This window comes from Stegostoma tigrinum, chromosome 18, assembly GCF_030684315.1.
Source record: "Stegostoma tigrinum isolate sSteTig4 chromosome 18, sSteTig4.hap1, whole genome shotgun sequence".
In the NCBI taxonomy this organism is placed as follows: domain Eukaryota; kingdom Metazoa; phylum Chordata; class Chondrichthyes; order Orectolobiformes; family Stegostomatidae; genus Stegostoma; species Stegostoma tigrinum.
The window spans coordinates 16907277-16933022 of NC_081371.1; the positions used below are offsets into that span (position 1 = coordinate 16907277).

The 25746-nt window shown below is 39.4% G+C and overlaps 1 protein-coding gene across 3 annotated transcripts; it reads left to right on the forward strand.

The window, feature by feature from the left end:
• The first annotated feature begins 1989 nt into the window (after window positions 1–1989).
• pnpla3 (patatin-like phospholipase domain containing 3) lies at window positions 1990–25377 on the forward strand. Of its 3 annotated transcripts, none has more exons than XM_048548360.1 (9): window positions 1990–2348; window positions 9218–9450; window positions 10818–10883; window positions 14727–14936; window positions 18421–18481; window positions 19045–19293; window positions 19490–19622; window positions 21317–21439; window positions 22805–25377. In XM_048548360.1, the coding sequence occupies exons 1-9, from the start codon at window positions 2162–2164 to the stop codon at window positions 22989–22991; spliced, it is 1449 nt and encodes a 482-aa protein (XP_048404317.1). In that variant the 5' UTR covers window positions 1990–2161; the 3' UTR covers window positions 22992–25377. The 3 variants fall into 3 exon arrangements, with proteins under 3 accessions (XP_048404317.1, XP_059508338.1, XP_048404318.1); XM_048548361.1 differs by having other exon boundaries at window positions 2238–2348; window positions 9222–9450; XM_059652355.1 differs by lacking the exon at window positions 14727–14936.
• Window positions 25378–25746: the final 369 nt, after the last annotated feature.

A 25746-nucleotide genomic window follows, 5' to 3' on the forward strand; every position in this document is an offset into this window, starting at 1 on the left:
CTGAAAGTCATGTTTATATACATTATCCCTTGACATATGACTCTCATTCTATATAATGTTATTCTGCTCGTTTGGTTGTTTCCAGCACCACTTTATTTTTAATTTTTTGTAATTATCTCTCTGCCTCAATTATTTGGATCATAGGTTATTCCCCCACTTGCTGTTCAGCTGTCGACACCTTACTCACGCTGTCTAACATATTTGATCACCTGCAGAGACTTGTTTTTCTATCAGTCCACACTCCACTCACACCATTTGTATGATTTTTTGATCTCTCTGTCTGTACATTGTGTGTCTGTTTGCTTCTCGTCACTTCACCTGATGAAGGAGCAGCACTTTGAAATCTTTTGATTTCAAATAAGCCTGTTGGACTATAACCTGGTGTCATGTGACTTCTGACCTCATTTGGAGTGTCAGCACAGACACCATGGGGTGAATGGTCTCCTGCATTGTAACACTGCTGTGATAATGTATCACTTCCTTCGTTAATGCTGCTTCAATTCTGTTTTTATCTCCTCTGCCTTTGCTCCTCAATGAAAGTAACTTTGTAATTTTTTTTCTTATAACTGCACAGAGGCTGAGATCCCAATACCAAGTCACCCTTCCATTTGCTTGTGCACAGTACACTACAGGTTGGAGTCCATCCCGCAAACTGAGGAGATTCTAAATTTCCTGGTTATGGATATATTTCCTTTTCCAAACAAAAGCCTACTCTACTGCCACCCAGGAATAATTGTTATTTTCCCCAGCACCCTTGTTGTGTGTGTACAGGTGGGAGACACAGTTTAAAAAAAACACCAGGTATGCCATTAACTTTAGTAACATACCACCACCAGGAAAGTCACCTGTCTGATCAGAACATCAGTGTCAAGCACAACCCCTATAGGGGTGATGCCTTTGTGAAAGAAAAAGTGAGGGGAAGGAAAGGATCAAATTAAAACAGAGTGTATGGAGGAAGTAAAGCACTCCACACCCTGGTGCCTACCTCTCCCAAAAGACACCGAGAACACCCTTGCCCACCGCGTGCTCCTCCATGGAAGAGGGGCAGGCAATTGGCCATAATGACCCCCTCCACAGCCCACTGCCTGGATCCATGAATTACCAGCTTGGCCAGACCCAGGAGCAGACCCAGGAGATCATCTGACCTGCCCGCTCCCCTCTGTAGATGGGAGCCTGAGGCTGAAGTGCAACCAAAAAAAACTCAAAAGGAGGTCTTTAAGATAACTCAAAAGGGAGTGCAAGCCCCCACACCCAATATACACATGGTTTTGGACTCCACAGTGCTACAAAGCAGACAGTTGGATTGGGAGCAAAAAACAAAGTTGCTGGAAAAGTTCAGCAGGTCTGGTAGCATCTCTGAAGGAAAAAATCCGAGTTAACGTTTCGGATCCGGTGATCCTTCCTCAGAACAGGGGTCATCGGACCCGAAACGTTAACTGTTTGTTCCTTCACAGATGCTGCCAGATCTGCCGGACTTTTCCAGCAACTTTGTTTTTGTTCCTGATTTACAGCATCCACAGTTCTGTTGGTTTTTATTTAGTTGGAAATGGGAGTCCAAATACCTTCATAATTTGGCTGATGATGCAAAATGGGCGATAACAATTCAACCGTAAATTACAGGATTTTCGATGACTTAATTAAGTGTGAAAACCGGGAGAACTGACACATTCACTATCAAAGATCAAGACTGCCCCCAATGTGTTTCTATTCCACCATCTGCGGTAGGCAGCAAGCTCCCCTCAACTTACTTTTCCACATACTTGAGCATTTTTCTTCCTAACCTGTTGATATTTCGGTAAATACTGCGTTCGAACCTTTCTGTCTGTAAATTTCACCAGTGAAAATTTCGACGTGAAAGGCGCAGTCGCGTAATGAGATTGGTCCCATTAAAATGAATTTGGAGACTAATGAAAAGTTTTCCAATAATCCTATGTCTCCACCCGGAAGTCTGTTCAGTTGATTGGCCAGAGTTAGCGTTATTATCACACGGGCATAGTGCTTATTGCGTCTCCTCAGTGCCTGCAATGTGAAACTGATCAGAGGAAAAGGAACAAAACGATTGGCTCAGCTCCTGTTAATGTAAACTCATAGCTGTGGTATCCATGTGAGATTCCCGCTTGCAGCTTTCCTCTGTCATTTGTGTGGGTTTCTGTGGCTCGAAATGTTTCACCTGGAAGGCGGCTGGAACATCTCTTTCGCTGGCTGCGGGTTTCTGGGGGTTTACCATATCGGGGTGGCGAGCACTATTCAAGAACATGCTCCCTACCTGACCCGGGACGCTAACAGGATCTATGGAGCATCGGCCGGGGCGCTCACTGCCGCCGCTGTGGTTTGCGGAGTACCGCTGGGTGAGTCCCGCTAAACAGGGAACACCCGGATCAATAAATCGTTAACACGACCCTGAGTACGGGACTAGGAAGGGCTTTAGAATGTCATATTTGGAAAGCGGGCAATTTTGGAAAGATTTGTGTTTCAAAAGTATACTTTATTCATAATTCTATTTCAAAATATATTTTACTCGCAAAAAGTATCTTCGTCTCAAGCGCTGTTCGGCTCTTGCACATTTTGCTATCAAGGAAACAAGCAAACTAGACATGTAGAGTTTTTCATTGTTTGCCTATCCCCGTCTGGAAAAACGTGTATGATAGTGCTGAACAGTGTCTCTTCACAGTTGTTGCCATTAAAATCCAGTAGTTTCCAGTCTTGCTAACTTGCAATAACCTTTTTAATCGGTAATGTCTTAAGAGTCTGGCTTGTTTCTCGTTCAGACTACAACAGACGAAACTTCTATTCTTTTCCCCATCAGTTCCTACGCCTGAGGATTTTTTTTTGCATCTGTTAAAGAGAAAGTTGATGTGTTTAAGCGTTTGTTTTCTTTTAAACACCCCCCATATTTGACCGCTTCCCTTTATTTACTAATCCAGTGGATAGAAATTGCAAGGAGAAATCACAGCTTGTTTTTTTTTTCAGTGTCTCTGCCTGCCCCTGTTTAATCGACACCTTGCCGTTCTTCGCTGATTTCCCGCACGTTTAACACACAATGCTTGACCAAGTCGCTTTATTAGCTGGCACTACTGTTAGGTTTTTTAAAAATCTGTGATTCGCAATACCCAATATTAATGTGGAGTTAACTTCCTGGTCTTGGGTTGGATGGTGACTTGTAATTCCTCAGAATTTGAAGGTAATGGTTCCACGATGAATCATGACTGACCTGAGGAACAGCGCTCTGTTATTGGAAGTTGCTCCGTGGACTGATTTCATGGGCGGGATTCAAAGTCCGCTTATTGTTGGGGGTTACCGTCGGCCATTGACCTCACACTAAACGGATGATAATTCTGCTCTTTACAAATACAAACTTGTCAAAAATTCTTTTTTTAAAAAAAACAATTTTAATTTAAATTAACACTCTTGCCTTCATTACATTGAAAGTGAATGCATAGTTTTAATATTAAAGGGATTCTTTTCATAATTGAAAGCTTTTTCTAAATGAAGCTATCTACTACAGACTCTGACTCCAGCATCTGCAGTTCTTATTACCCCAGTGAGTTATAACCCCACTGCAAAACCTCTTCCACCTTCAAGTTATCCCCCTCTTTCTGGAAAGACCTCAGTGGATCTCTCTCCCACTGAGACCCGCTGGTAATCTCCTCTGCCCTGAAAGAGAAGGGTCCCAACCTGAAACGTGAACTTTCCTGCTCCTCTGCTGCCTGCTGTATTCTTCCAGCTCCACACTGTGACTTATCCACTGCAGATATACTTTTTAGGAAAGACACTGTTTTAGCAATTGTTACAAATCTTTACTGATAGATCTCAGGTTTTGGAGTAGATTTGTACTCTGGTTGTGGGTGTTGAGGTTGATTGACTCGCCAAGCTGGTTTCTTGTTTTGCAGATGTTTCTCTTACCATGCTTGCTATCATCAGTGCAGCCTCAGATGAAGCTTTATTGGAGCATGGTAACGAAACATCTGCAAAACAAGAAATCAGCTTGGCGTGCCAAACAACTTCATTATTGACTGATCTTGAAGGTGAACTAGGCGACTTGACTGATTTACAAGCTGTATTCAAATGTGTATGATTATACCTTAAACTTTTAAATGCCAAGAAAATCCCCTCCTAAGGGGTTTGAAAATGAAGAATGTTAAGTACAGGTCAATGACAATAACTTCATTCAATCTTGTTGACTTTGTTGTTCACAATGTGGTCTCCTCTACACTGGGGAGATGAAATGGTTTAGGTGACCAGTTTGCCAAATATATACATGCTGTGTGTAAAAATGATCCCAAATTTCTAGTTGCCTGCCACTTCAATACATCACCATGTTCCATGCCAACATTCTGTTTAAGGCATGTTACAGTGCTCCAGGGAAGTTCATTGCAAGCTTGAAGAACAGTAACTAATCTTTCACCATGATAACTTGCAGCTCTCAGAACTCCATGTTTATGTTTAGCAATTTTAGAACATCAATCTCTTTTATTTTCATTAGTCTTTTCCCCCCAACCCCTTGGCCCTCATATTCAAACGTGCACTTCTTGTCATTTGTTGCTCTCTCGCTCTTTCTCTCTGCTTATTATCAGCAATCTTTGTTCCCATATCTTCTGTGCTGTCACATTCTTTCTTTAACACTTATTCACTTACACAATTATTTACGTCAATTTAGAAAGCATTATGAGCAGCAAATACATTGTCCAACCTCAGCAAGACCTAAACATGGATTGGGCTACAGTGTTGGGACACCTCTGCTCAGTCCACAAGCATTATCCCAAGCTTGAGTATTTTCAACATCTGCCTTGCTGTCATGTGCACGTTGCCATCCTTGATCTTCAATGAAGCTTTGACAGCAACTAGAGGAACAGCACTTCATGTTTTGAGGTGTTTTCCAGCCTTCTGGACTCACCATTCAAGCATAGCAGGTTCAGGCTTGTGAACTTTGTTTCTGCAATGTGCCAGTCTCAAATGTATTTTTCATGTCTTGCTTTTGGACAATGTTGTCATTCAGATCCACTCTGGAGACTCTCTTTCTATTACTACACCTGTTAGCACTTATTTTGTCTCTTGCACCACGGACCACTTTTTTAAGCAGATACTACTCGCCACCTGGTATTTGATCACAGACTGTCCCATTTGTGTTTTCCTCCTTCCTTCCTCCCTCTTGAATTTGTTCAAAACCTGTTAGATTTTGTCTTCACCCAATTTCTGAACAATGGTCCTTGACTTGAAACATTTACTTTTTCCTTTTAACAGTTGCTGTCAGACTTGATGTGTATTTCCAGTATTTTCTATTTCCTGTTTTGAACTCTCGGGCTGTCTCTTTTTCCATGACACAAATAGGATTCTGGTTGGTACCACCAACATACTAAACCAGTGATGGTTCTTCCACCTGTTTCATTTCCTCAAACTCTATGCAGAATGGTTGTTTCTGCTGTTGGGCTTGTTAGACCATATATGTTGCCACAGTGTACATATGTTCTTGAGTTATCTGACATCCCCAAATCTTGAACAGAAAATTTGTGGTTTAGAAAACTGTTGAATTAATTGGTAAACATACTGGGTAAAGGAACGGAATTCATTACAAATTTACACTTTGTACGTACCCTTTTCTCCCACTTTCTTTTTAAGTACACTGCAATATTGTCAATTGAAGTGATTAACTTAAATTGTTATTGATTTCATGAGGAATGCAATAATATCAGCAACCTCATTGTTTTAAATGCTTTTGCTTGGTGCTTTATGCCACTTTGGCATGTTTGACTGCAACTGTGCCAAGTTCAGTTTAATACAGTTCCATTTCAGACAAGGCAGTATTTATTAGGTGATTAACCTCCCAGTGAACAAGAGTCTTGAGTGAAATCCCCAGATAATTTAATGCTGCCAGGATGTCTGATTTTGAAGTGGTGGGGGTGGTTGTGGTTGGGGTGAGGCCTCTGTTTAGAGGACAAATTAAAAAATTAATCAAAACAGTCTGAGGTTTGGTGAAATACTAAATGCAACTTCTTCGAGTCAGTAACTAAAATACCTAAAAAGAACTGCCGATGCTGGAAATCAGAAACAAGAACAGAAAATCTCCTTCTGAATAAGAGTCACTATACCTGAAAATTAACTCTGATTTCTCTCAACAGATGCTACCAGACCAGCTGAGATTTTCCAGTAACTTCTGTTTTGCTTTTCTTCCAGTCACTGTTCATAGAAATATTTCGGTTCTTGCCTGAGCCTTTGTTCTGGTTTAAGCCTGTTTTGGTGAGCATGGAGACTATTGTTGCTTATGCAATGCAACTTCCTTTGAACAATAAAGGAATTAAGGGATATGGTGAGAACACGGATAAGTGGATCTGAGCCACGAAAAGATCAGCCATGATCTTATTAAATGGCAGAGCGGGCTCAAAGGGCTGAACAGCCTACTCCTGCTCCTAGTTCTTATGTAAAGTTGGGCCTTTGCATAGGCTGAACTCCTAGAAATCAGATGTACATTGACAGTGATCTTATTAAACTGTCACTTTTTTTTGTGGCTGACTCCTACATACAATTACAGTTCTCTTAAGTTAATGGACACTAAATTTTTTGGGTTAATGGAGGGTAAAATGCTGTGATATATAGGTGCAATGTGGACTGTGTCCACAATAAACTCCCAGGAGTTGAGTTGAATGACCTTGCAGTATTTTTCATATTGCATCTGAAGCTCATTCATGGAGTGATGTTGGCAGCAGACCAGGCTCCATGTCAACCAGCCTTAGCCAAATAAGGAGGAAGACATGATCCCTCAAACCCCTTTTGCCTGATTTTTGACAGTCTCTCAAGTTGGCTACGCTGAGTGAAGAAATAGTTCCTCATCTTTAGTCCTAAATGGCTGTATCAATACCCTGACACTGTGATCCCTGGGTCTAGACTCTGAATCAGGTGATTCAGAGTCTTCCGAAGTCTGGACTGCCTAGCTCTGTTAGAATTTTATATTTCTCAATCAGATCCCCTCAGTCACGTGAACTGTAGTGAATACAAGCCCATTCGAACAAATCTCTCCTTGCTGCACACCCTCTATGGTAAATAAATCTTTCCTTGGGTACGGAGGACGAAAGAAACTATGTGCAACACTCCTGTTGTGGTCTTATGAAGATGTTGTATACCTGGAGTAAGACATCCCTACCTCTGATTTCAAATGGGCTTTGCGTTGAAGGCCAGCATACCACTGATTTCCTCATCACCTGCTTGTCTACTTTCATGACAAACGCACAGAGACACCCAGAAACCTTTAATTCCACACTTGCCAGTGTAGACCACTTGAGTAATGTGCTGCCTTTTCTGATTTTTTTTCACACCGTGTATAACTTCATATTTATCTGCATTATACTGCATCTGCCATGTGTTTGCCCACGTCCGTGGCCTGTCTAGATCACCCTGAAGCTTCTTTACATCCTCCTCAATTCTCAATAACTCCTGGCTTTGAAGCAAAGGACCTGCTGTAGGCTGCCATTTGCTCCATTTTAGCCTGACAAGCCACTATTGTAGATTTTGATCGGGGCGGGGGCAGGAAATCACCAAGTTGAGGCAGCTGTTCTGCCTTGCTTTTTTAAAAAATTTTTCTGTCATTTATTTTCCTTCCTGATGGCTGCAGAGTTCTTTGGTTTGTTACTATGAACCCACATGTTGTGACCCTGAATGATGGTAATACTAGAAAAGTCTGATTCCAAAGTGAAATCTAGATTGATAGACCAAAACTTTATTATTCTCACATTTTGGTTACATATGTTTAATTATTATCAACTTTGTACAAACATATTTAATGCACCTTTTATGCAAAAAGATGTGTGTATTACACCAAAAGGAGGGGTGACAACCTTTCTAAAAATTACATTCTGGAAAGATCTTATCATGAACAACTGAACACAAATTAACCTTTTCTTCGCAAAATATTGTTTACAGATGATGAACCCCAGTCATGCATTATTGCTATCGTAAAATGTCTTCAATTGGCAGGTTTATAAGTAATTCCTTTCACAATCTTTTTGCACACTGACCAGTTGTGACTTTGTCTATGACACTCAAACCTTTTTTCATTGAACTTGAGGGAAGATGTGCAGGCTTTTTCCTGCCCTATGTACTTGAACCGTTAAAGCAGCTTAAGACTTCTTTCCAACTCTGGCAGCCTGAAAACCTCCACGAATTAAAGATGGCCTTTTAATTTTTTGGAATGCATCTTTTCTTCTGAACTTGAATGCTTGAGGCTGTTGACCATCTGTCTTTGCCATAGTTTCAAAAATTCATCTTTGTAAACATCCCTACAATTTCATCTCTAGGTAACTTGCTTGTCATTGATCTTGGGTTGTGTGCTTAAGCTATTTTCAACTCCCTGCTCAGAGTTTCTGGTCCCTTTTTTTTAATAAAAGGTCACCTTCACAGAACTGAACCAAAAAATCCTGTTACCTCCACCTTAGACCCACATTCCCAAGCAATATGTGGCAAAACAACTGTAGCATTTTGTGCTTGTTTAGTGAGAGACTATCGAGTTAAAACCAAAAGGAAATGTATCAAGCCAGATTTCAGTCTAGGGTCTGACTTGTTCAATATTAACATCAGCTCGGATCCACAGAAAGTTGAAACTTTCTCTAAAAGTGGTCCTGAACTTGTGGTATAATTTAATTATATAGAATAAGTCCACAACGGAATTATTTTCAAATTTGGCAATTACACTTTAGGAACTAATGTTAAAGCCTTCTAAATTTCTACTACATAGTCTCTTTGGATGGTAGCACAGTGAAATATGTGAAGAAATTAGAGAAGCAAGAGTTTTTCTCATTGGAATAGAGAATGATCATAAAAGATTTACAAAAGGTTTGTTTTGGAGTTCCGATCACTGACCCGACTGCTAGTGCTCGTTTATCAAAAATGTGCTTAGTGTGATGGATGTGGATACCAGAGGGACATTAAGACTTTCTTTTTAGTACACGGTAGGTTATGATCTGGAATGCATTGCCTGGAACGATGATTAAAGCATTTTTCTATTTTTTTCAGAAAGTGTTTGATAAATGGGAAGGGCAAAATTTATAACACTTTATGGAAAGAATGGCAAGTTATTTTGGCAGGTCCTTGATAGCTCTTTTAGAAGCCACAATGGGCTGAATGGTTTCCTTTGTAAGCGACATTATTCTGAAGGTATAATCTATTATTTTTGTGCATTGATGACCTGCAATACTTTGTTTAACTTTGTTCTTTGTTTAACTTTTTTAAGACAGTTGTTGTGCTGATGTCATGAAAGTGGCTAAAGAAGCTAGAAAAAGAAATTTGGGACCTCTGCACCCATCCTTCAACTTAGTAAAAATATTGAAAAATGGACTTTTCAGGAGTCTTCCGGAAAATGCACACCAATTAGCCACAGGCAGGCTCTGCATATCTCTTACACGGGTACCTGATGGTGAGAATGTGCTGGTCTCTGAGTTCAACTCCAAGGAAGAACTTATTCAGGTAGGATGGAATCTCCTTGAACAATAGTTTATCTGCTGAGTTAGAAATCCTACCTCGATCAGGATTGTGCAAAGGGATGCTGTGGGACTGCAACTGAGGCCCATAGTCTGTGAATTGCTGAGTACCTTTGCTATAGTTCCTGTACTGAAACACAAGCAATCGTGTTTGTGTGCAGCATTAAGCAAATCCAAAGGTGCTATTGGTAAATGCATACTGCTCCATTCAGTGCACTTCCAAGGCCCCCACAGACTGCTGTCTCCCTTGAAATCTCGAATCCACAAAAACCTCTATCTAAAGCTGTCAGATTTTCTTAAAGAAATTTTGGGAAAATGTTGCACTTGTTGAATGAGGCATAACTGGTTGTTTTGATCATTCATAATTACTATTGACCATGATCAATGGCCCTAAATAGTTAATTTTACACTTGCATACTATCAGATGTATCCACCAAATACTTCTGTATTTTGGCAAATGTTTGAAACACAGCCTCACTTGATTTTAGTTTTATGTTAACGAAGTCGTAACATTTATTGTAAACCTGGAAATGCAAATCCAAGATTTTTAAGACTTTGTAACTACTTGTCCTGCTGTGTATGAGTACTTCAATGTGATTGTCTAGTTGCTTGGTGACATCATTGATATGGCACACTAAAATATCTCCTTGATCTGATAGCAGATTTGGATTACTGTGGGAACATGAGCCGTTTTTGTCAGATTGCTAGGTTTTTTGCTTGGAGTACAGTTTCCTTTGAAGCCAGTGGTTAACATCCTTCATTCATCATGGACTGGCCAGGATTTTATGCAAAGTCAAAACCATGCAGGGATTGACTACTGATGGGCTTAATAAAGTGTGAAGCTGGATGAATTCTCCGGTATCTGCAGTTCCCATTATCTACTGATAGGCTTATTTTGTTTTAATGTTGTTATATTTATAGGCAAATTCAAACAAATACTGACACAACTAGCCCTGTTAAAATGTCAATTTCCTGAGTAAATTGGACTGTTTAAGCAAATAAGGCTTGTTTTTTGAAAGTCTAAGCCTGTTCAAGCATTCTGATAGTTGCTGTCTGTTGGCCAAGTGTTCTTCCTCATGGCAATGACTGCCCATTACACTTTGTCTGAGGTTTGGGTATGTTCAAATGATCAACACTCCCCAAACCACCCCCCCGCCCAAAAATATAGTTGCACAGCTTAAAAATACTTCCTTTTCTTTGCCCATCCCTCTGAGGTCCAACTATGTTGACTTTTTTTAGGATCTGATTCCTGCCCTTCATTCCATAACTTGTGGTGTTTTATGCTTTAGCTCTGAATACTGCATTTAAAAAGTACCTATCTCAAATATTTCTGTTTTTGCTTATTCCTATCAGGCTCTGATCTGCAGTGCCTTTGTTCCAATTTATTGTGGACTTATTCCGCCATCTTTTCGAGGAGTGGTAAGTGTCTTTTTATTAGATTTTTCAGAAAAATCAATCTCCAATCCTTACTGAAACCCCTCTTAACCTGTAAAGGAGCGTTAATATAGCTAAATGGTCATGCATCAATGGGGATTGAACATGACGACTGATTCAGAATGCCTGATTTCAATACAACAGCCTTGAAGAATGCTGCAACATTGACAACTTTTGGTCGTAAAAGTCATGAACAGGAATTTGATCTGCTGACTCAGATGAATGGATCTGCCATTTGTGATTTCAACCCCCCACCGCCCCACCAAGTGGGAGAGCAAACTTTGTGTGGTGAGAAAGCAGAGTTAACATTTTGAATCCAGTGATCTTCCCCTGATCACCTGGACTCTATTAATTCTGTGATAATGGGAACTGCAGATGCTGGAGAATCCAAGATAATAAAATGTGAAGCTGGATGAACACAGCAGGCCAAGCAGCATCTCAGGAGCGCAAAAGCTGATGTTTCGGGCCTAGACCTCTCTTCAGAGAGGGGGATGGGGAGAGGGTTCGGGAATAAATAGGGAGAGAGCGGGAGGTGGACCGAAGATGGAGAGAAAAGAAGATAGGTAGGGAGGGGATAGGTCAGTCCAAAGAAGATGGACAGGTCAAGGAGGCAGGATGAGGTGGTAGGTAGGAAATAGAGGTGTGGCTTGAGGTGGGAGGAAGGGATGGGTGAGAGGAAGAATAGGTTAGGGAAGTGGAGACAGGCTGGGCTGGTTTTGGGATGCAGTTGGGGTGGGGGGGGGTGTGGTGGAGGGGACGAACTGGGCTGGTTGTGGGATGCAGTGGGGGAAGGGGAGATTTTGAAGCTGGTGAAGTCCACATTGATACCATTGGACCGCTGGGTTCCCAAGCGGAATGTGAGTTGCTGTTCCTGCAACCTTTGGGTGGCGTCATTGTGGCACTGCAGGCGGCCCCTGATGGGCATGTAGAATGCAGATCGAACTTTTTTCTTTTGGTTTTAAAAGCCTAAGAGTGTGGGTGGGTGGTTGTGGCAACAGCGGTGGAGGAAAGCCAAAATAGTGCCGTCAGCTTTGAATTAGAGTCAGTAATTCGTACTGACGATCTATCCCAATCTAACCACCTCCCATTTACCAGCATTTGGCCCACATCACTTTAAACCCCTCCTATTCATGTACCCATCCAGATGCCTTTTAAATGTTTTTAGTTGTATCCACCACTTCATCTGGCAGCTGACTCATGGACACAAAACTGTCAGTAGAAAAAGTTACTATCTCAGTCCTTTTTTTTTTAAACCTCTCCCCTCTCTCTCGTTAAACCTAGGCTCTTTAGTTTTAGACTCCCTCATGTAGAAAAAAGTTTGGCTATTCTCCCCAACCATGTCCCTTCGTGACCTTGTAAACTCGTAAGACCATCCATCAGCCTCCAATGCTGAAGGGGAAATATGCCTCAGCCTATTCAGCCTCTCCCCATGGCTCAAACCCTCCAACCCTGGCAACACCCTTGTAAATCTTTTCTGCACCCTTAAGTTTAACATCTTTCCTATAGAAGGGTGACCAGAATTGTATGCAGTATTCAACTCTATGCTACAAAGGAAGGTTTGTGGTGTCAGTGGAAGTGGAACAGCGCAAATAGGATGAATTGTGCTGTAACTCTGCACAATTTTCACTTTCAGATAATCCTAATTCTCTTAGTATTTATTAAGTTCCTACTTGCAATAACTTCTTTTCCTTTGTCAAAATAAGACCAAATCTGCATGCCGTACTTCTGACACGGTGTCAGTAGTATCAAATGCTGCTCTTAAGATGACTATTTGAGCTCATGTGCCTTCCTGCATTGTTCCTCAGTTTTATAACAATCAACGCAACATTTTACTTTTTGTGCTGTTTCATTAAGATAATGCATGTTTCAGGACTCCATGTGCCACGTGTATACAATATTGTGACAGTGCCTGCCAGTTAATCTGCTGTGTTCTGCAAGTTGTGTCTTCATACAAATCACTGACTTGCTGTGATTTCTGTTTATAATTTGAAATTATTCTTAAAAATAAACTAATCCATAAGGTTGATCAGACTTGATGATCAATTCTTTGTTTTTTTTGTTGGACAAGATCCTTACGTTGACCTTCCTGCTATCATCCCAAAAATTTACTCTCCTCTGATACTTTGAGTACAATTGATTGCCATTTCACAGTGGAAAAAAGGCGTAGCCATGAATTTCCCTGGATTTTTGTCATCTTTAATGTAGAAAACATAGCCGAGACAAGAGAAGCAAAGTGTGAGTAAACTGGCCATAGCACTTCAGTACAGGGAGCCAGTCAAATGGGGGACAGTGTAGGAATGTAGACTAAATTAAAAACCAAAAGAATGTAGCAATGTAAATTGTTGGGCAGGCTCTACCTGAAAAGTTGCTTTAATTTAAATTTCCAGAACAATTCCCCATACTATTAATACTGCATATTCCCAATTCTGGAGTCCCTGTCTGCAACACACCAAACACATTAGTTAATTACCCCTACCTGTTCTCTTGTTAAGCATCTTTCTTCAATTTTGATATTTTACTGGGATAATACAAAATAGAATCAGAAGTAGATCATTTGATCTCTTGAGCAGACTCTACCATTCAACCAAAAAGTCATGGCTGAGTTTTTTTGTTGTTTCCTTTTATCTCCAATAGCCCTTGATTCCCTGCCTAACACAATCTATTCAACTGTCCTAAAGTATTCAATGCCCCTGTTTCCATCCCCTCCTGAGGCCAGATGTTCCAAAGTTGCACCTCAATAAACATACTCTCCCTCATCTGCCCTAAAAGGGTGACGGCTAATTTTAAAATAGTGCCCTCTAATTCTAATGAGAGAACAGCATAAAATTGTTTTCGTTTTTAGTTTTTTTTTGTTTCTAATCAGTGTTATTGGCAAGGCATGATTGATTGTCCCCTCTGTGACTGCTCTTGCATATTCATTCCAATGTGGCATTGTCATAAATTAAGTTAGCTCAACCTTGGTGCTGCATGGCACCGCCGCCTAATGCTGCTGTCAACCTCAAAGATGACTTTTTTTTATTCACTGATCAGAACATTTTCAAACTCTACCAAAATGCTCACTGGTGCTTCTATTTGAGAACTTTTGTTTTTAACTTTGCTTGCTTTCCTTCCAATATTCTCAAAAATTCAAACCGAAAACATACTTGTGTGAGCTGTGAAGTCTCTTTTGAGTGCTAATGATCTATCTGATTGTAGGCTCCTGGTTGGTTGTTTACAGCACAGAAGGAGACCATTCACCCCCACAGTAGCCATGCTGGTCAACAAAGATGTGACCACAGTAATTCTATTTTCCAGCTCTTGGCTCATAGCCCTGGAGGCTATGGCAACCAAAGTGAATATGTGAATACTGTTAAAATGTTAGCTTTTCTAATTCAATTACACTTCCAGGCAGTGAGTTCAACACTCCCATCGCCATGTGTGGGAACAAAAGTTCTCCTAGGCTGTCCTTTTTTGGTTTTCTACATCTAGCTTTTAAATTCATCCCCCTGGTTATTGACCACACTACTAATTAACATAGCGTTCCTGTGCTCATCTCTCACAGGACAAGTCAGCATGCTTGAAATCCAAAAGATTGCTGCATTATCTTGAATTTATAATGACCATTCTTTCACACAACACCGACACTATTATGCAAGCTTGCAATATTTGGATTCAGTTTTCCAATTTTCATTTTTGTTTTTAAAAAATGTTAACATTTTATTCTTCACTATTTTACAACATTACTTTGGATTGAATTTTGCCTTTAAAAGGTATTCTCAGTTTGAACTGGAGATCTAATGTACAAGCCATAATATTAGATTTAAAATGAATCCCTTTTTATTCTATTAGCGGTATGTGGATGGAGGGATCAGCAACAATTTACCTCTGTCTGAATTGAAGAACACAATTACAGTGTCGCCATTCTCCGGAGAAAGTGATATCTGTCCTCGGGACAATCCCAGCAACTTCCATGAGCTGCGAGTCACCAATACCAGCATCCAGTTCAGCTTGGGAAACTTGTATCGACTGACTCGAGCGCTTTTCCCTCCAGAACCCAAGGTAGATGATTGAATTTTTAAAATGACGAGAATTTATTAAGCTTAAATACTTCATTATGCATTAGTGAATTTATTTTTCAATGGGCTACATTATTATCCATGTTTCAACAATGGTAGCCCTCGAAACAAAATTTGTCTCCAGCTTTGCTGAATCTTCCTACTCGTTCTGCAAAAAAAAACTTTCGGATTCCTTATTTTTAGATAAGTGTGGAGCTGGATGAACACAGCAGGCCAAGCAGCATCTCAGGAGCACAAAAGCTGACGTTTCGGGCCTAGACCATTCAGCTTTTGTGCTCCTGAGATGCTGCTTGGCCTGCTGTGTTCATCCAGCTCCACACTTTGTTATCTTGGATTCTCCAGCATCTGCAGTTCCCATTATCACTGATTCCTTATTTTTGTTTGTTTTGTTTTCAGCATAGTTGAATATTATTTTGAATTGTCTTTGTGGATGCTTGCAGTGCTCCAAACCTATCTCATGTTTGCATAGATTTGACGTCTTTGGGACAGGGTTGAAAGATTTTTTTTAATATTTCAAAAAGCCTCCATCCTCTGTGGTTGGACTGATTTTGGGGGGCAATTAGCTGCTTGCTGAGGCCACATCTTAAGCTGCCTGCTTGAGAGACCAAATGAAATTCCGAACCAGTTGGTTCCCTGATCCAAAGCAGGTAAGCCAACATGGTAACTTGTAAATCCCCTCAGCCTGCTCCCCACCACCACACCATATGATTTTCACTAGACAGGCTTGAGTTAGTCACTGACAGCATTATTTGCTCATTCTATTGCAATAATCACGCAATGGATGACTTCACAATGTCTGAAGTCCATCAAAGTATAATCTCCATGTATTTATAAGTGAACTGTGGACAATGTTACAGACAAACTTTATTTTTCCAATGTTGCATTTAAATTGTTCAAAGTAAAATGCAATTCTGAAAACACTTATTTCTCCCACTGTTCATGACACCAATCTCCCAGCTTTTGTTTGCACTCATCCAATGAATGTCTTGGTGTGATCAGAATAGAAGATACATGGAATAATGTGCGTTCTGCAGTTAAGATATAGTCTTAATATCCATAATAGTTTTTATTTTAACATCCAGAAGATTTATCACTTTTCTCTCTTTTTAGTTGCTACTGCACTAGATGTATACCTCAAGAATTTGGTATATTTATTTCAAAGTTATACTCTTTTTTTTATTTATTATTCCATGGTATCTTCCTATTTCAAATTGTAGTTTATAAGATGTAGTAGGCCTTTCAGCCTACTCCACGATTCAATGAGATCATGGCTGATCTAATAATACTCGACTCTACTTTTCTGCACAAGCCTGGAGCCTCTTAATGGATTAAAAATCTGCCTGTCTCAGCTTTGAATTTGTTTGACCCAACCTTGACAAACCTTGAATTCCACCTATTCACAGCCCTCTGCTCCCCTCTGTCTTGAATGCATGACTCATTATTTTGAGATCATGCATTTTTTTTTTGGTCCTAGACTATCCCTAGTGGGGAAACTACATTCATGCTTCTAAATTCTGAAGCATATGGGCTGAACCTACGCAACCTCTCCTTGTCAGAGACACCCTCCATGTTCACTGTCTGTTTAGTACCTTCTCTGGAATGCCTCCATTGACCACTATATCTCCCTTTTTTGGGGGGGTCAAAACTGTTCACAGTATTCCAGCTGAGGCCTGATTTGTGATTTTTGTACAGTGTTTTTGTAAAACCTTCATACTTTCAGACTCTATTCCCATTACCTTCATCATTATTACACACAGAATTTGGTTGTCAGCTTTTTGTGATTCATGGATGAGGAGTCACAGACCCCTCTGTTCTGTAGCTTTGTGCAGCCTTTCTCCAATTTAAATAATATGAGGCTTCCCTTCTCTTTCTCTGACAAAATGCACAACCTCAATTCCCCCACATTGTTTTCCATCTGGCAAGTTTTTGCCCATTCTTTGCACTTGTCAATCTCCCTCTGCAGACTTTTGAGTCAACCTAACCATTTTGCTTTCCATCTATCTGTGTAATTTGCATATTTGGCTATTGTAAATTAACTTATCCAGATCACTTCTGTAGATGCATAATAATAGAACTTAAAAATTGCTTAAGAGAAGCCTAGAAGTTACCACCATTTCTTCCCCCAACACTCCTTCAAAATAAGGAGGCAAGAAGCAGATTTGGGAGAAAGAAAATACATTGATTTTATACAGATTGAGAGAGAAGGTGCTGATTGGTTGGGTTATAAGTGACAGAGATGCAGTGAGAATAGTTAACTGTCAATCTTCTGCGTTAGACCAGGCAGGCAGACTTGGATTGACCAAGGATTATGAACAGAGTTCAGCTGTCTCCATCATTGTTTTCATTTTGAAAGAAGTAAAACGTAAGCACAAATTGCTTTTCTAACACGAAACCAGGTACTGAGATTTTGTGGCCTCTTAGCATGTGCAAATGCATCACACATTCCTGGTGCAACTCTTAGAACAGTTCTGATTTGTTTTAACAAGTGTTTCTAATAGCAGAATCACATCTGATGGTGGATATATTTTTCTGAAGCCTGCACAGATGAGCTGGTTGAACACAGTGAGGATGGTGTTAGCTGCAAATGGTAAACAGGGCATGTTGTTTGATTTATAGTCTGCCAGTCATTGGGATGTACAGCTAGCATACCAGGCTTTACACTTGCAGTGAAACCCGTATCACATTCCTGACTCTTGTAGTAGAGAAAATGTCTTTTTGGCCTGATTAAAAGCTATTGGTGGCAAAAACTATTTGTGGATTAATTTCTAAATATATTTATCACTACAAATGATTTGGCAGTTGAAAATAATTTTGTTTTTAAAAAAATCCAGACTAATAATGCAACTAACTCGGCTGAGCCCACAGTGCTTTTGCATGTTGTACATAAAAGTTTAAATTTTATGTCAGCATAAGGAATTTGTACATGGCAACTTTGCAAAAAAAAATGAAGACAGCCAAACTCTGTGACATCCTGTGGCAACAATTTGACTAATGAGAATCTGCATTGTCTGGTTTGAGAATTAAGTTGATGGCTAACTTTTCTTGCTGTTCCTCCAGTGAATAATGGCCCAACCAATCAGCACTTTGCATTCTATATAAAATGGTGTCTCTGTTTTCTTTTTCACCCCAAGTCTGTTTCTGGCATCCTAGTTCTGAGTGCAAGACAAAAAAAAACTTCAACTTCTGATTCTAGGTCTTCTGAATTGTGTTCTAGTTTAACTGAATGCAGTGGGGAGAAAGATGTGTTGTGTCAATCTTGTGTAAGCTTGAAGAGTGGGCAGTTACACCAGCAAGTGATCTTGTTTGATTTCTTTCAAAATAAAATTCTACTGCTCTCTTTTCTCTGTTAACATAACATGCCTTCTTTTAAAAACGAGGCAGAATGTCTTTACGCAGTTTTATTTATTTTTCTGTGCAGCTTGCTTTTATTTTTAAACAAAAATTAAGTTGATGCAATCTGTTTTCAGGTGCTTGGTGAAATGTGCCATCAAGGTTATGAAGATGCACTTCGATTTCTCAAAGGAAATAGTAGGTCCTGAATTATTATTTTTTTGCAGGATTTTGATTATGCAGGTTAATATGCATAGTAGCTGCCATTTTCTACACTTAATTTTTCATTTTAAAAATGTCCTAGGAGTAGTTTGTTTTTCACAGACTGTAAAATATTTCTCTTTTTCAGCAAACAGCATTCTGAGTATCGTTTATCTGTTGTTCTTTTAGAAAAGGCATGATTTGGATGTATTCACACCATTTGTGTATCACATAACTGTCAAAACTAGAAAGTGAATGTAGCCTGAATCCAAACAGTCTGGTCTGACTGTGAAATTTAAGTGGTTTCCTGAAAAGAGGGTATTTTGTTGTATTTCACCCCAGAAAGTAAAAGTACTTCACTCTGGATTTGCATGTCACAAGTTTAGTGTCTTGGTGCCAGTACTCTTCTCTTCTTTCTTCTCTTTTTAGTGTTACAATGTTTATGAAGCATTGACTTGTTCTGTCTGTTTTGCAGGTTCTACTAGATGGTGGAAATCTGTGTTAGCTTTTTTAAATATTATTTCATATGTCAATCTACCTTGTTTCTGTTTGCTTCTCAGATCTGCTTAAAATGCCGGTTCTTACAGGTGATTTGACTTCTGTCACATCAGTGAGGGAGATCGACAGATCTGTCAAACAGAATCAGGATGATTGTTCCGGCAAATCTCTGGAACAGGGGGAGGTAGCAATGGTTACAAACCCAGCTTTAGCACCAAAATCCAAATCAAACAATCAACAATTGAGGAAAAACCACTGGTCATCAGCCTTGGATGAAAAAATGGAAAATTTACCACCAAGACTTTGTAACGGTAAGTTTTTCAAAACAAGTGCTTGCTTTAGCTAATCCAGTTATGAATTCTTAAATCTGGCCATTGTATAAATATGATACAATGATTGACCAACTCATGGATATGATTCCTGGTGTGAGTTTCTGTAAAAACCCCCAGGGTATGTAATCAATCCAAAACTGTTCAGTTCTGACATCTCCATTTTATTCCCCTATAGCGTTGCATGAAGCTTGTAAGGAGACAAGTGGTCTTTATGCACAGCTTGGCAACCTCTTCTTGGTTAGAATGGCGTCTTATGCGATGTTGCCTTACACACTACCATTGCAGTCTGCCTATTCTTTTGGTTGCAGGTATGTGTTCTGAGCAGCTGAATTTAGCTGGCTTCGCTGTCTTTTATTATTATGGTTGTTTGACCACTGTGTGAACCTTCAACATAAGAACAAAAGAATTAACATAAGGAGTAAGCTGTGCAGCCGCTTCAGTATGTTCTGCGATCCAGGATGATCATGGCTGCTTTGGATCTTGGCTTCATTTCACTTTCCTGTGATTTTTGCCTGTAACTCTTGCTTTTTCCCTTATTGTAGTCCAAAAATCTATATCTTGGCCTTGAATATATTCATGACTCATTTGAGGCTTCTCGGAATCCATGCTTTCAATCCCCCTCGGGTTTTTTTTTTGTCAATCAGATCACCTCACGTTCTTCTAAAATCCCAGCAGTTACAGGTCCACCCTGCTTGTAAAACAACCCCTTCATTTGCAATAATCAGTCAAGTGAACCATCCTTGAAGTTTCTCAAGTGCAAGTGTATTCCTCCTGAAATAGAGACTAAAACTGTGTATATTTAATTTAGTTGAAGTATTAGAAACATGTGCTTTTATTCCCTTTCCTGTTCCTTTTTTACATAAAAACAAATATCAGGTGATGCTTTCAGACTTGGAAACAAATAGTCTTTTCAAAGAATTGAGGGAAGTATTAAAGGAAATTAGCAGCCATTTTGGACAGACCCCCTTAGAAAATCCCTTTTTTTTAGGAAAGTGCAAAACGGATTTTTAGAAGCATCTTACAATGAGCTCCCGAACTGCAAAGTCATTGACCTCTTGTGCCTTACCAGTGCTTAGGGAATTGCTGTCATTCTCATACCACCTTTTTTAAATAGGTTTAATAATGTCACTTTTTCGCTTTATTGTCCTCTTGCCATGTAACAGTATTTTTTTAAACTGTAAGGACGTGCAAATATATCATACAATGTATTTGTTCTTCAGTAAAGATCAACTAACTGATTCCAGTTGGGGACGCAGCAATCTGAGTAATTGTCCTTGGCTAAATGGACAAGAATTTACCACAGTTCCCACCCCAGTGATGCCAATGGAAAGCGTAAATGTGTCATTGCCACTTAAGTAAATTACTTAGATACATAGTTCAATTCTCATGGAAAAAACGGCCATTTTCACATGGCATTTGAGGTTTGCTACTTAAGGAGTGTTTTGTGTGTGTGTGAGAGATGGTGATACCCAGTGCTAACCCCAGCTGGGGGTGGATTTACCCCATGTGCCAGTGACTCCCCATTGGTTGAGCTTACATGGTAGCTACTGTTCCTGACAACATAAAAGAAAATAAATTCCAGAAAATGCTGGCAATCTCAAAAAAAACTGTAAATACTCTGTCTGAACAGAACCTTTCACCAGAACCATTAAGTCACTGGCCTGGAGTTTCTCTCTCCCCATAGCTGTGACCTGATCATTCCACTATTTCTAATACTTTTTTAATGACGACATTTTTCAAAAGACTGGTTGTTTGTCTATAATATTAGCTACCAAGGAACTCAATTGTGTCTGGCTCAGAGTCAGACTTAGGTTGCACAATCCGCCAAGAATGATGGTAACTTCAACCAGCGATGGCTTGACACAGAAATTCCCTGTTTTCTTTTAACCTGGTTGGTTTTGGGGGAAAATGCTGGTTTGATTGCAGTCCATAAACGAACATCTCAACTGAAATAACGTGGCTGCTGCAGCTTCTGTGTGACAAATGTGTTTTTGGAAAACAGGTTAGTGGAGTGGCTTCCTGATGTCCCTCAAGATGTCTGTTGGATGCGTGAACAACTAAACCTTATCAGTGGTGTGATTTATCACCGAGCAGCAAAGCAGTTTTGGTTGCGTCCACGTTCTAGGTATGTAGCTCCTTTGTGTCTGAAAAAATTGTTTGGATGTTCTGGCTTCCAAGCATAGGATAACATCCACATGGGTCAATTCCAGACACGCACTTTCTTTTTTTTTCCCTCAAACAATGTGCAATATAATTAATTGACTAAGAATTTGAAAATTTTGAACATATTTGGGAGCAAAGTCTTTATTTAAGCTAGTTTAAAGCAAAGGCAGACTTTTTCTTAATACAAGTTAATGTCATGACCAAGCTGTCCCTAATCTTGGATCTCCTTCTTTAGGCTTTGCGGGCTTCTGTCAGGCTACCATTCTTTTTAGCCTAATATGAGGCAGCAAACAAGTATGGAAACAAAACAGGAGCAAGAAGTGGGCCATTCAGCCCTCGCAGCCTGCTGTGCCGTTCAGTCATATTATCATGGCTGATCATCCACATAAATTCACGTTGTCCCTATAACCTTTGATCCTTTGAATCCCGAGTATGCATCTTTCAGGATTAAGAAGGTGTATGAAGATCAGCCTGTGGCTCAAGCAGTACAACTGTCCTTTTTGATCCAGAACATTCCCAGCTAGTGCTAATCGAGGAATTGGTGGCAATGAAAGAATCAACTGCTGGTGTAGACAAGACCATGTTTATCAATACGAGTCCTTGGCCCAGACAAGTGGGGAGGTGTTAGTAACAGGAAAGTAAAATCCCCCACCAAATCCAAAAATGTTGATTTTGATCACACCCTTCTGCATACTCATCAGTACAATCAATTAGCATTGTGGTGGCTCCATGGGAGATGTAATGAAAGAGGTGGTGGTGCTGGAAATGGGTATGCTAACTAACCAAATATCCCAAAGGATGTATCTGTGATTTGGAAATGAATTAATTATCACGAGCAAATTGAATGCTGATTGCTAGGTTGACTCAATTTCCACCAGTAGATACCTTGCCAATCTGATGGGCTAACGTACAGTGGTGATGTCCTCACCACTAGACCAGGAGGGTTCAAGTCCCACCTGTTCCAGAGGTATTTAGTAATACCGTCGAACAGTTTGATTAGAAAACATCTATCTCACGATTCTGGAAATGTTTCACCAGTAAAATTTTCTTCAAGTCATGAGTTTCAAGTTTCAAGTAAGAATTCTGGAAAATCCCAAAGATGTAGCTTTAGGAGATGGTTGTTCTGTTGGCTGTCTAGAATGTATTTCTATTGGAATGATAACACAAAAACTGTTATCCAACACTGATTTTTGAAGTTTGTTTTAATATATCAAGGCTGTTATGAATTGATCCCTTTATTTTAAATGAAGCTCAACCATCCTGATTTAAAAGAGCCTTATTTTGATCCATCAGCTGAGTTTCTGGTAATGTTTGCCTTGTTTTCCAGAGTTCTACCTAATATACGTCTGAGAAAATGCCTCAGCCTACCACCTATCTCAAACCTGCACCAACCTTGTGTCACTTCACAAATCTCATCTCTGGAGCTTAACTCCCAGCACCTTGGATTGAAGGAGCTGGGAAACTCAACAGTGCATGAATCGGATACTTTCACAAAGAAAGGTCTTCTGACTTGAGACCAGCAAATCCATTTCTTCACTAATTCTGAATCCTGAATGGTGTTAAGGGATTTGGAAAGTCAGTCGAACAGGACATCTTTTTTCAGCATAGCTCTGAGATTAGAGTATTGTGCCAATGTTGGCCCTTCCCCCAACTGGAGCGGGGGTGTGTGTGCCAATGTATCTTGTATCAAATTAATAATCTTAAATCCACTTAAACTTCTATCATATAGAACTGTTGTTGCACAATCAAATTGTTTTTCAGGAGCCTTAATGTTATGAATTACATAGGGCATGACTTTAATGTTTGCACTTTACTGTTAACCAGATACAAATGGCTTCCACAATACTGGTGATTAATGCTGAGCCGTTTATGGCTCATCAGCTCAGAATGACATTTATCATTTACAATCTGATGGATTTAGAAGTTATTTTATTTGCATATACAGCACAATCACTGGATTTTAAACTATTGGGTATTGAGTTTAATCCAACTCACATGCATTAGTTTACCTCTCCTTTGTATATGTACTATTCCTGCTGTGCACTCCAAAACATGCATTACTGAAGAAACAACAGATTGTTTAGTCAACAAATGCAGTGTTTCAAATTCATTGCTGTAATTAATCCCTGTTGTGCGTTGCCCTTAGGACTTGCGTACTTGAATGATGTTGAATTCCGATGACTAAAATCTTACAACAATGTACACTTTTTGGAATATCTATTGATGAGTTATTGTTTTTGCAATGCCAGAAACGTTAACCTTTTTAAAAATGTTTGTATTGCTGTTTATTCTTGTGCTGAAAGGCTGCTTGTAACAATTGAGTGAGTGTGTATAAATTTGCTTATAAATAGCATATTAAATATCTGCAACTATCTACTGCCAGTAACAAGATGAAACTTCCAATGAATGAACTTGCTACTTCAGTTCAGAAAACTGTGTGTACAAAGTACAACTTAAACCACAATGTATTTCATTGTTCGTTCATTTAGGCTGATTGAAAACCTGGAATTCTTTGGGTAAATGGTGACCTTTCCTCTCTCTTTGTAAAAATTTCTTTTAAAGACAACTTTCTGGTGCTATTTTCACTGATCTTTTTGAAGAGGCTATGAGAAAGTCAAAGTGCCTTCTTATTTATCAAGTAATTGATACACATACCTCGCTATTCCAAATCTCTCTCTTTTTGAACACTACAACTTTTTGTATAAATGTAATTCTACTTACATCACTTTTTGTTTCCACAGACATATTTTAAATTAAAGCTGTAATTATACTTAACAGAAATTTTGTGTTCACATGTGGTCTGTAGAGCCAAGGGTATTTCTAGAAAGATATAATGTATACTGTCCCTTTTAAAGCAAGATGAGTGCTAAATATAGTTTCTCATCTAATTCTGCCTTTTACAGTATTGAAACCTTAGATAGTGCTAGGTCTGATCTTTTGTGTGTTGCTCAGAGTAGAGAGTTATTTTGCTTTAAGGATTAAACAGAAATATTTCACCAGAAAATGGTGGAAAAAAAACTAAGCAAGCCTGTCTGTACCTGAGGAGAGACTTAACATTTCAGGCCTATGATCTAACACTGTAAAAGTGTCATCTTAGCTAGTGGGTTTTTTTCTTGTTCCCACAGTCAGCTTAAAATATGTCCATCTGCCCTCTCACCTCTCTACCCCTAAGCATTTCTTATCAACCTTCCGACAAGGTGGTAGTGATGTTGTCTGCAGTACTGATCTCTACATAACCAGGCTTAATATTAAATATCTGGCACCTTCTCCACTTCCAGGCCATGACTGTATCATTTGAATGTAAAGCTGTGTTTTCTGATCACTAGAATCTATGATGGATCTTGTCTCAACAGCCTCCGACTGCAGACTCTCAACCTCAAATAGCTAACATTCCCCCTCCACATCCCAAGATCCACAAACAGGACTGTGCTTGCAATTCCTTGTTCCAGCCTGTTGCTGTCCCATGGAACTGACTTTCTTATCTCAACACCTTTTTTTAATCCAAACTGTTCCCAAATAATCAATCACTCTTCCAGCCCTTAGAATCTTTTTTTCAAAGAGAAAGTTGATGAAGTCATGGACCTGAAATGTTAATCCTGTTTTTTTTATTTCCACTCCACAGATACTGCTATCACGGAGTATTTCTCGCATGGTCTGTTTGTAGATACAGAAAATCTGTATTTCGTTTAGCCATTGAAATGGTGTGTATGGATATAATTCGGCTTCCATTTTAAAGACCTGCATTCTAATGTTTTTGTGATGCCTTGATGTTTGTATAGAAATCTTGCCATCAAGGAAAGTGGAGAGTTCAAGTTTATTTGAGTAAAGCAGTTGTAAACAGGTGCTATAAGATTATGTCATTGGAAAATGACAAATTTGCAGGAGCTGGCTTCTCATAAATGTGAACATAGAAAAATAAAATTGATAGAAATATGTTTTAACTGAACAAACATGTGAAGACTTTTCTATTCCTGCTTGCTCACCCATGCCATTATACATGTCCATAGAGACAAGTCAATTACATTGTTGCAGTAGATCTATGTGAGAGGCTGGGCAAAAGTTAAACAATTACATACATTTTAATTTAGTGACGCTTCACCCGGCCCAAAACTTTAACGCTGATCTTTCTTCACAGATGCTGCTAGGTCTGCTGAGCTTTTCCAGCCACTGCTCAGTCTAAAACAAAAAAAACAAGTTGAGAGACAAAATGTTTATTATAGGTGAATATGAAATTATGCTTTGTTATCAAATTAAAATTGAAGTATAAGA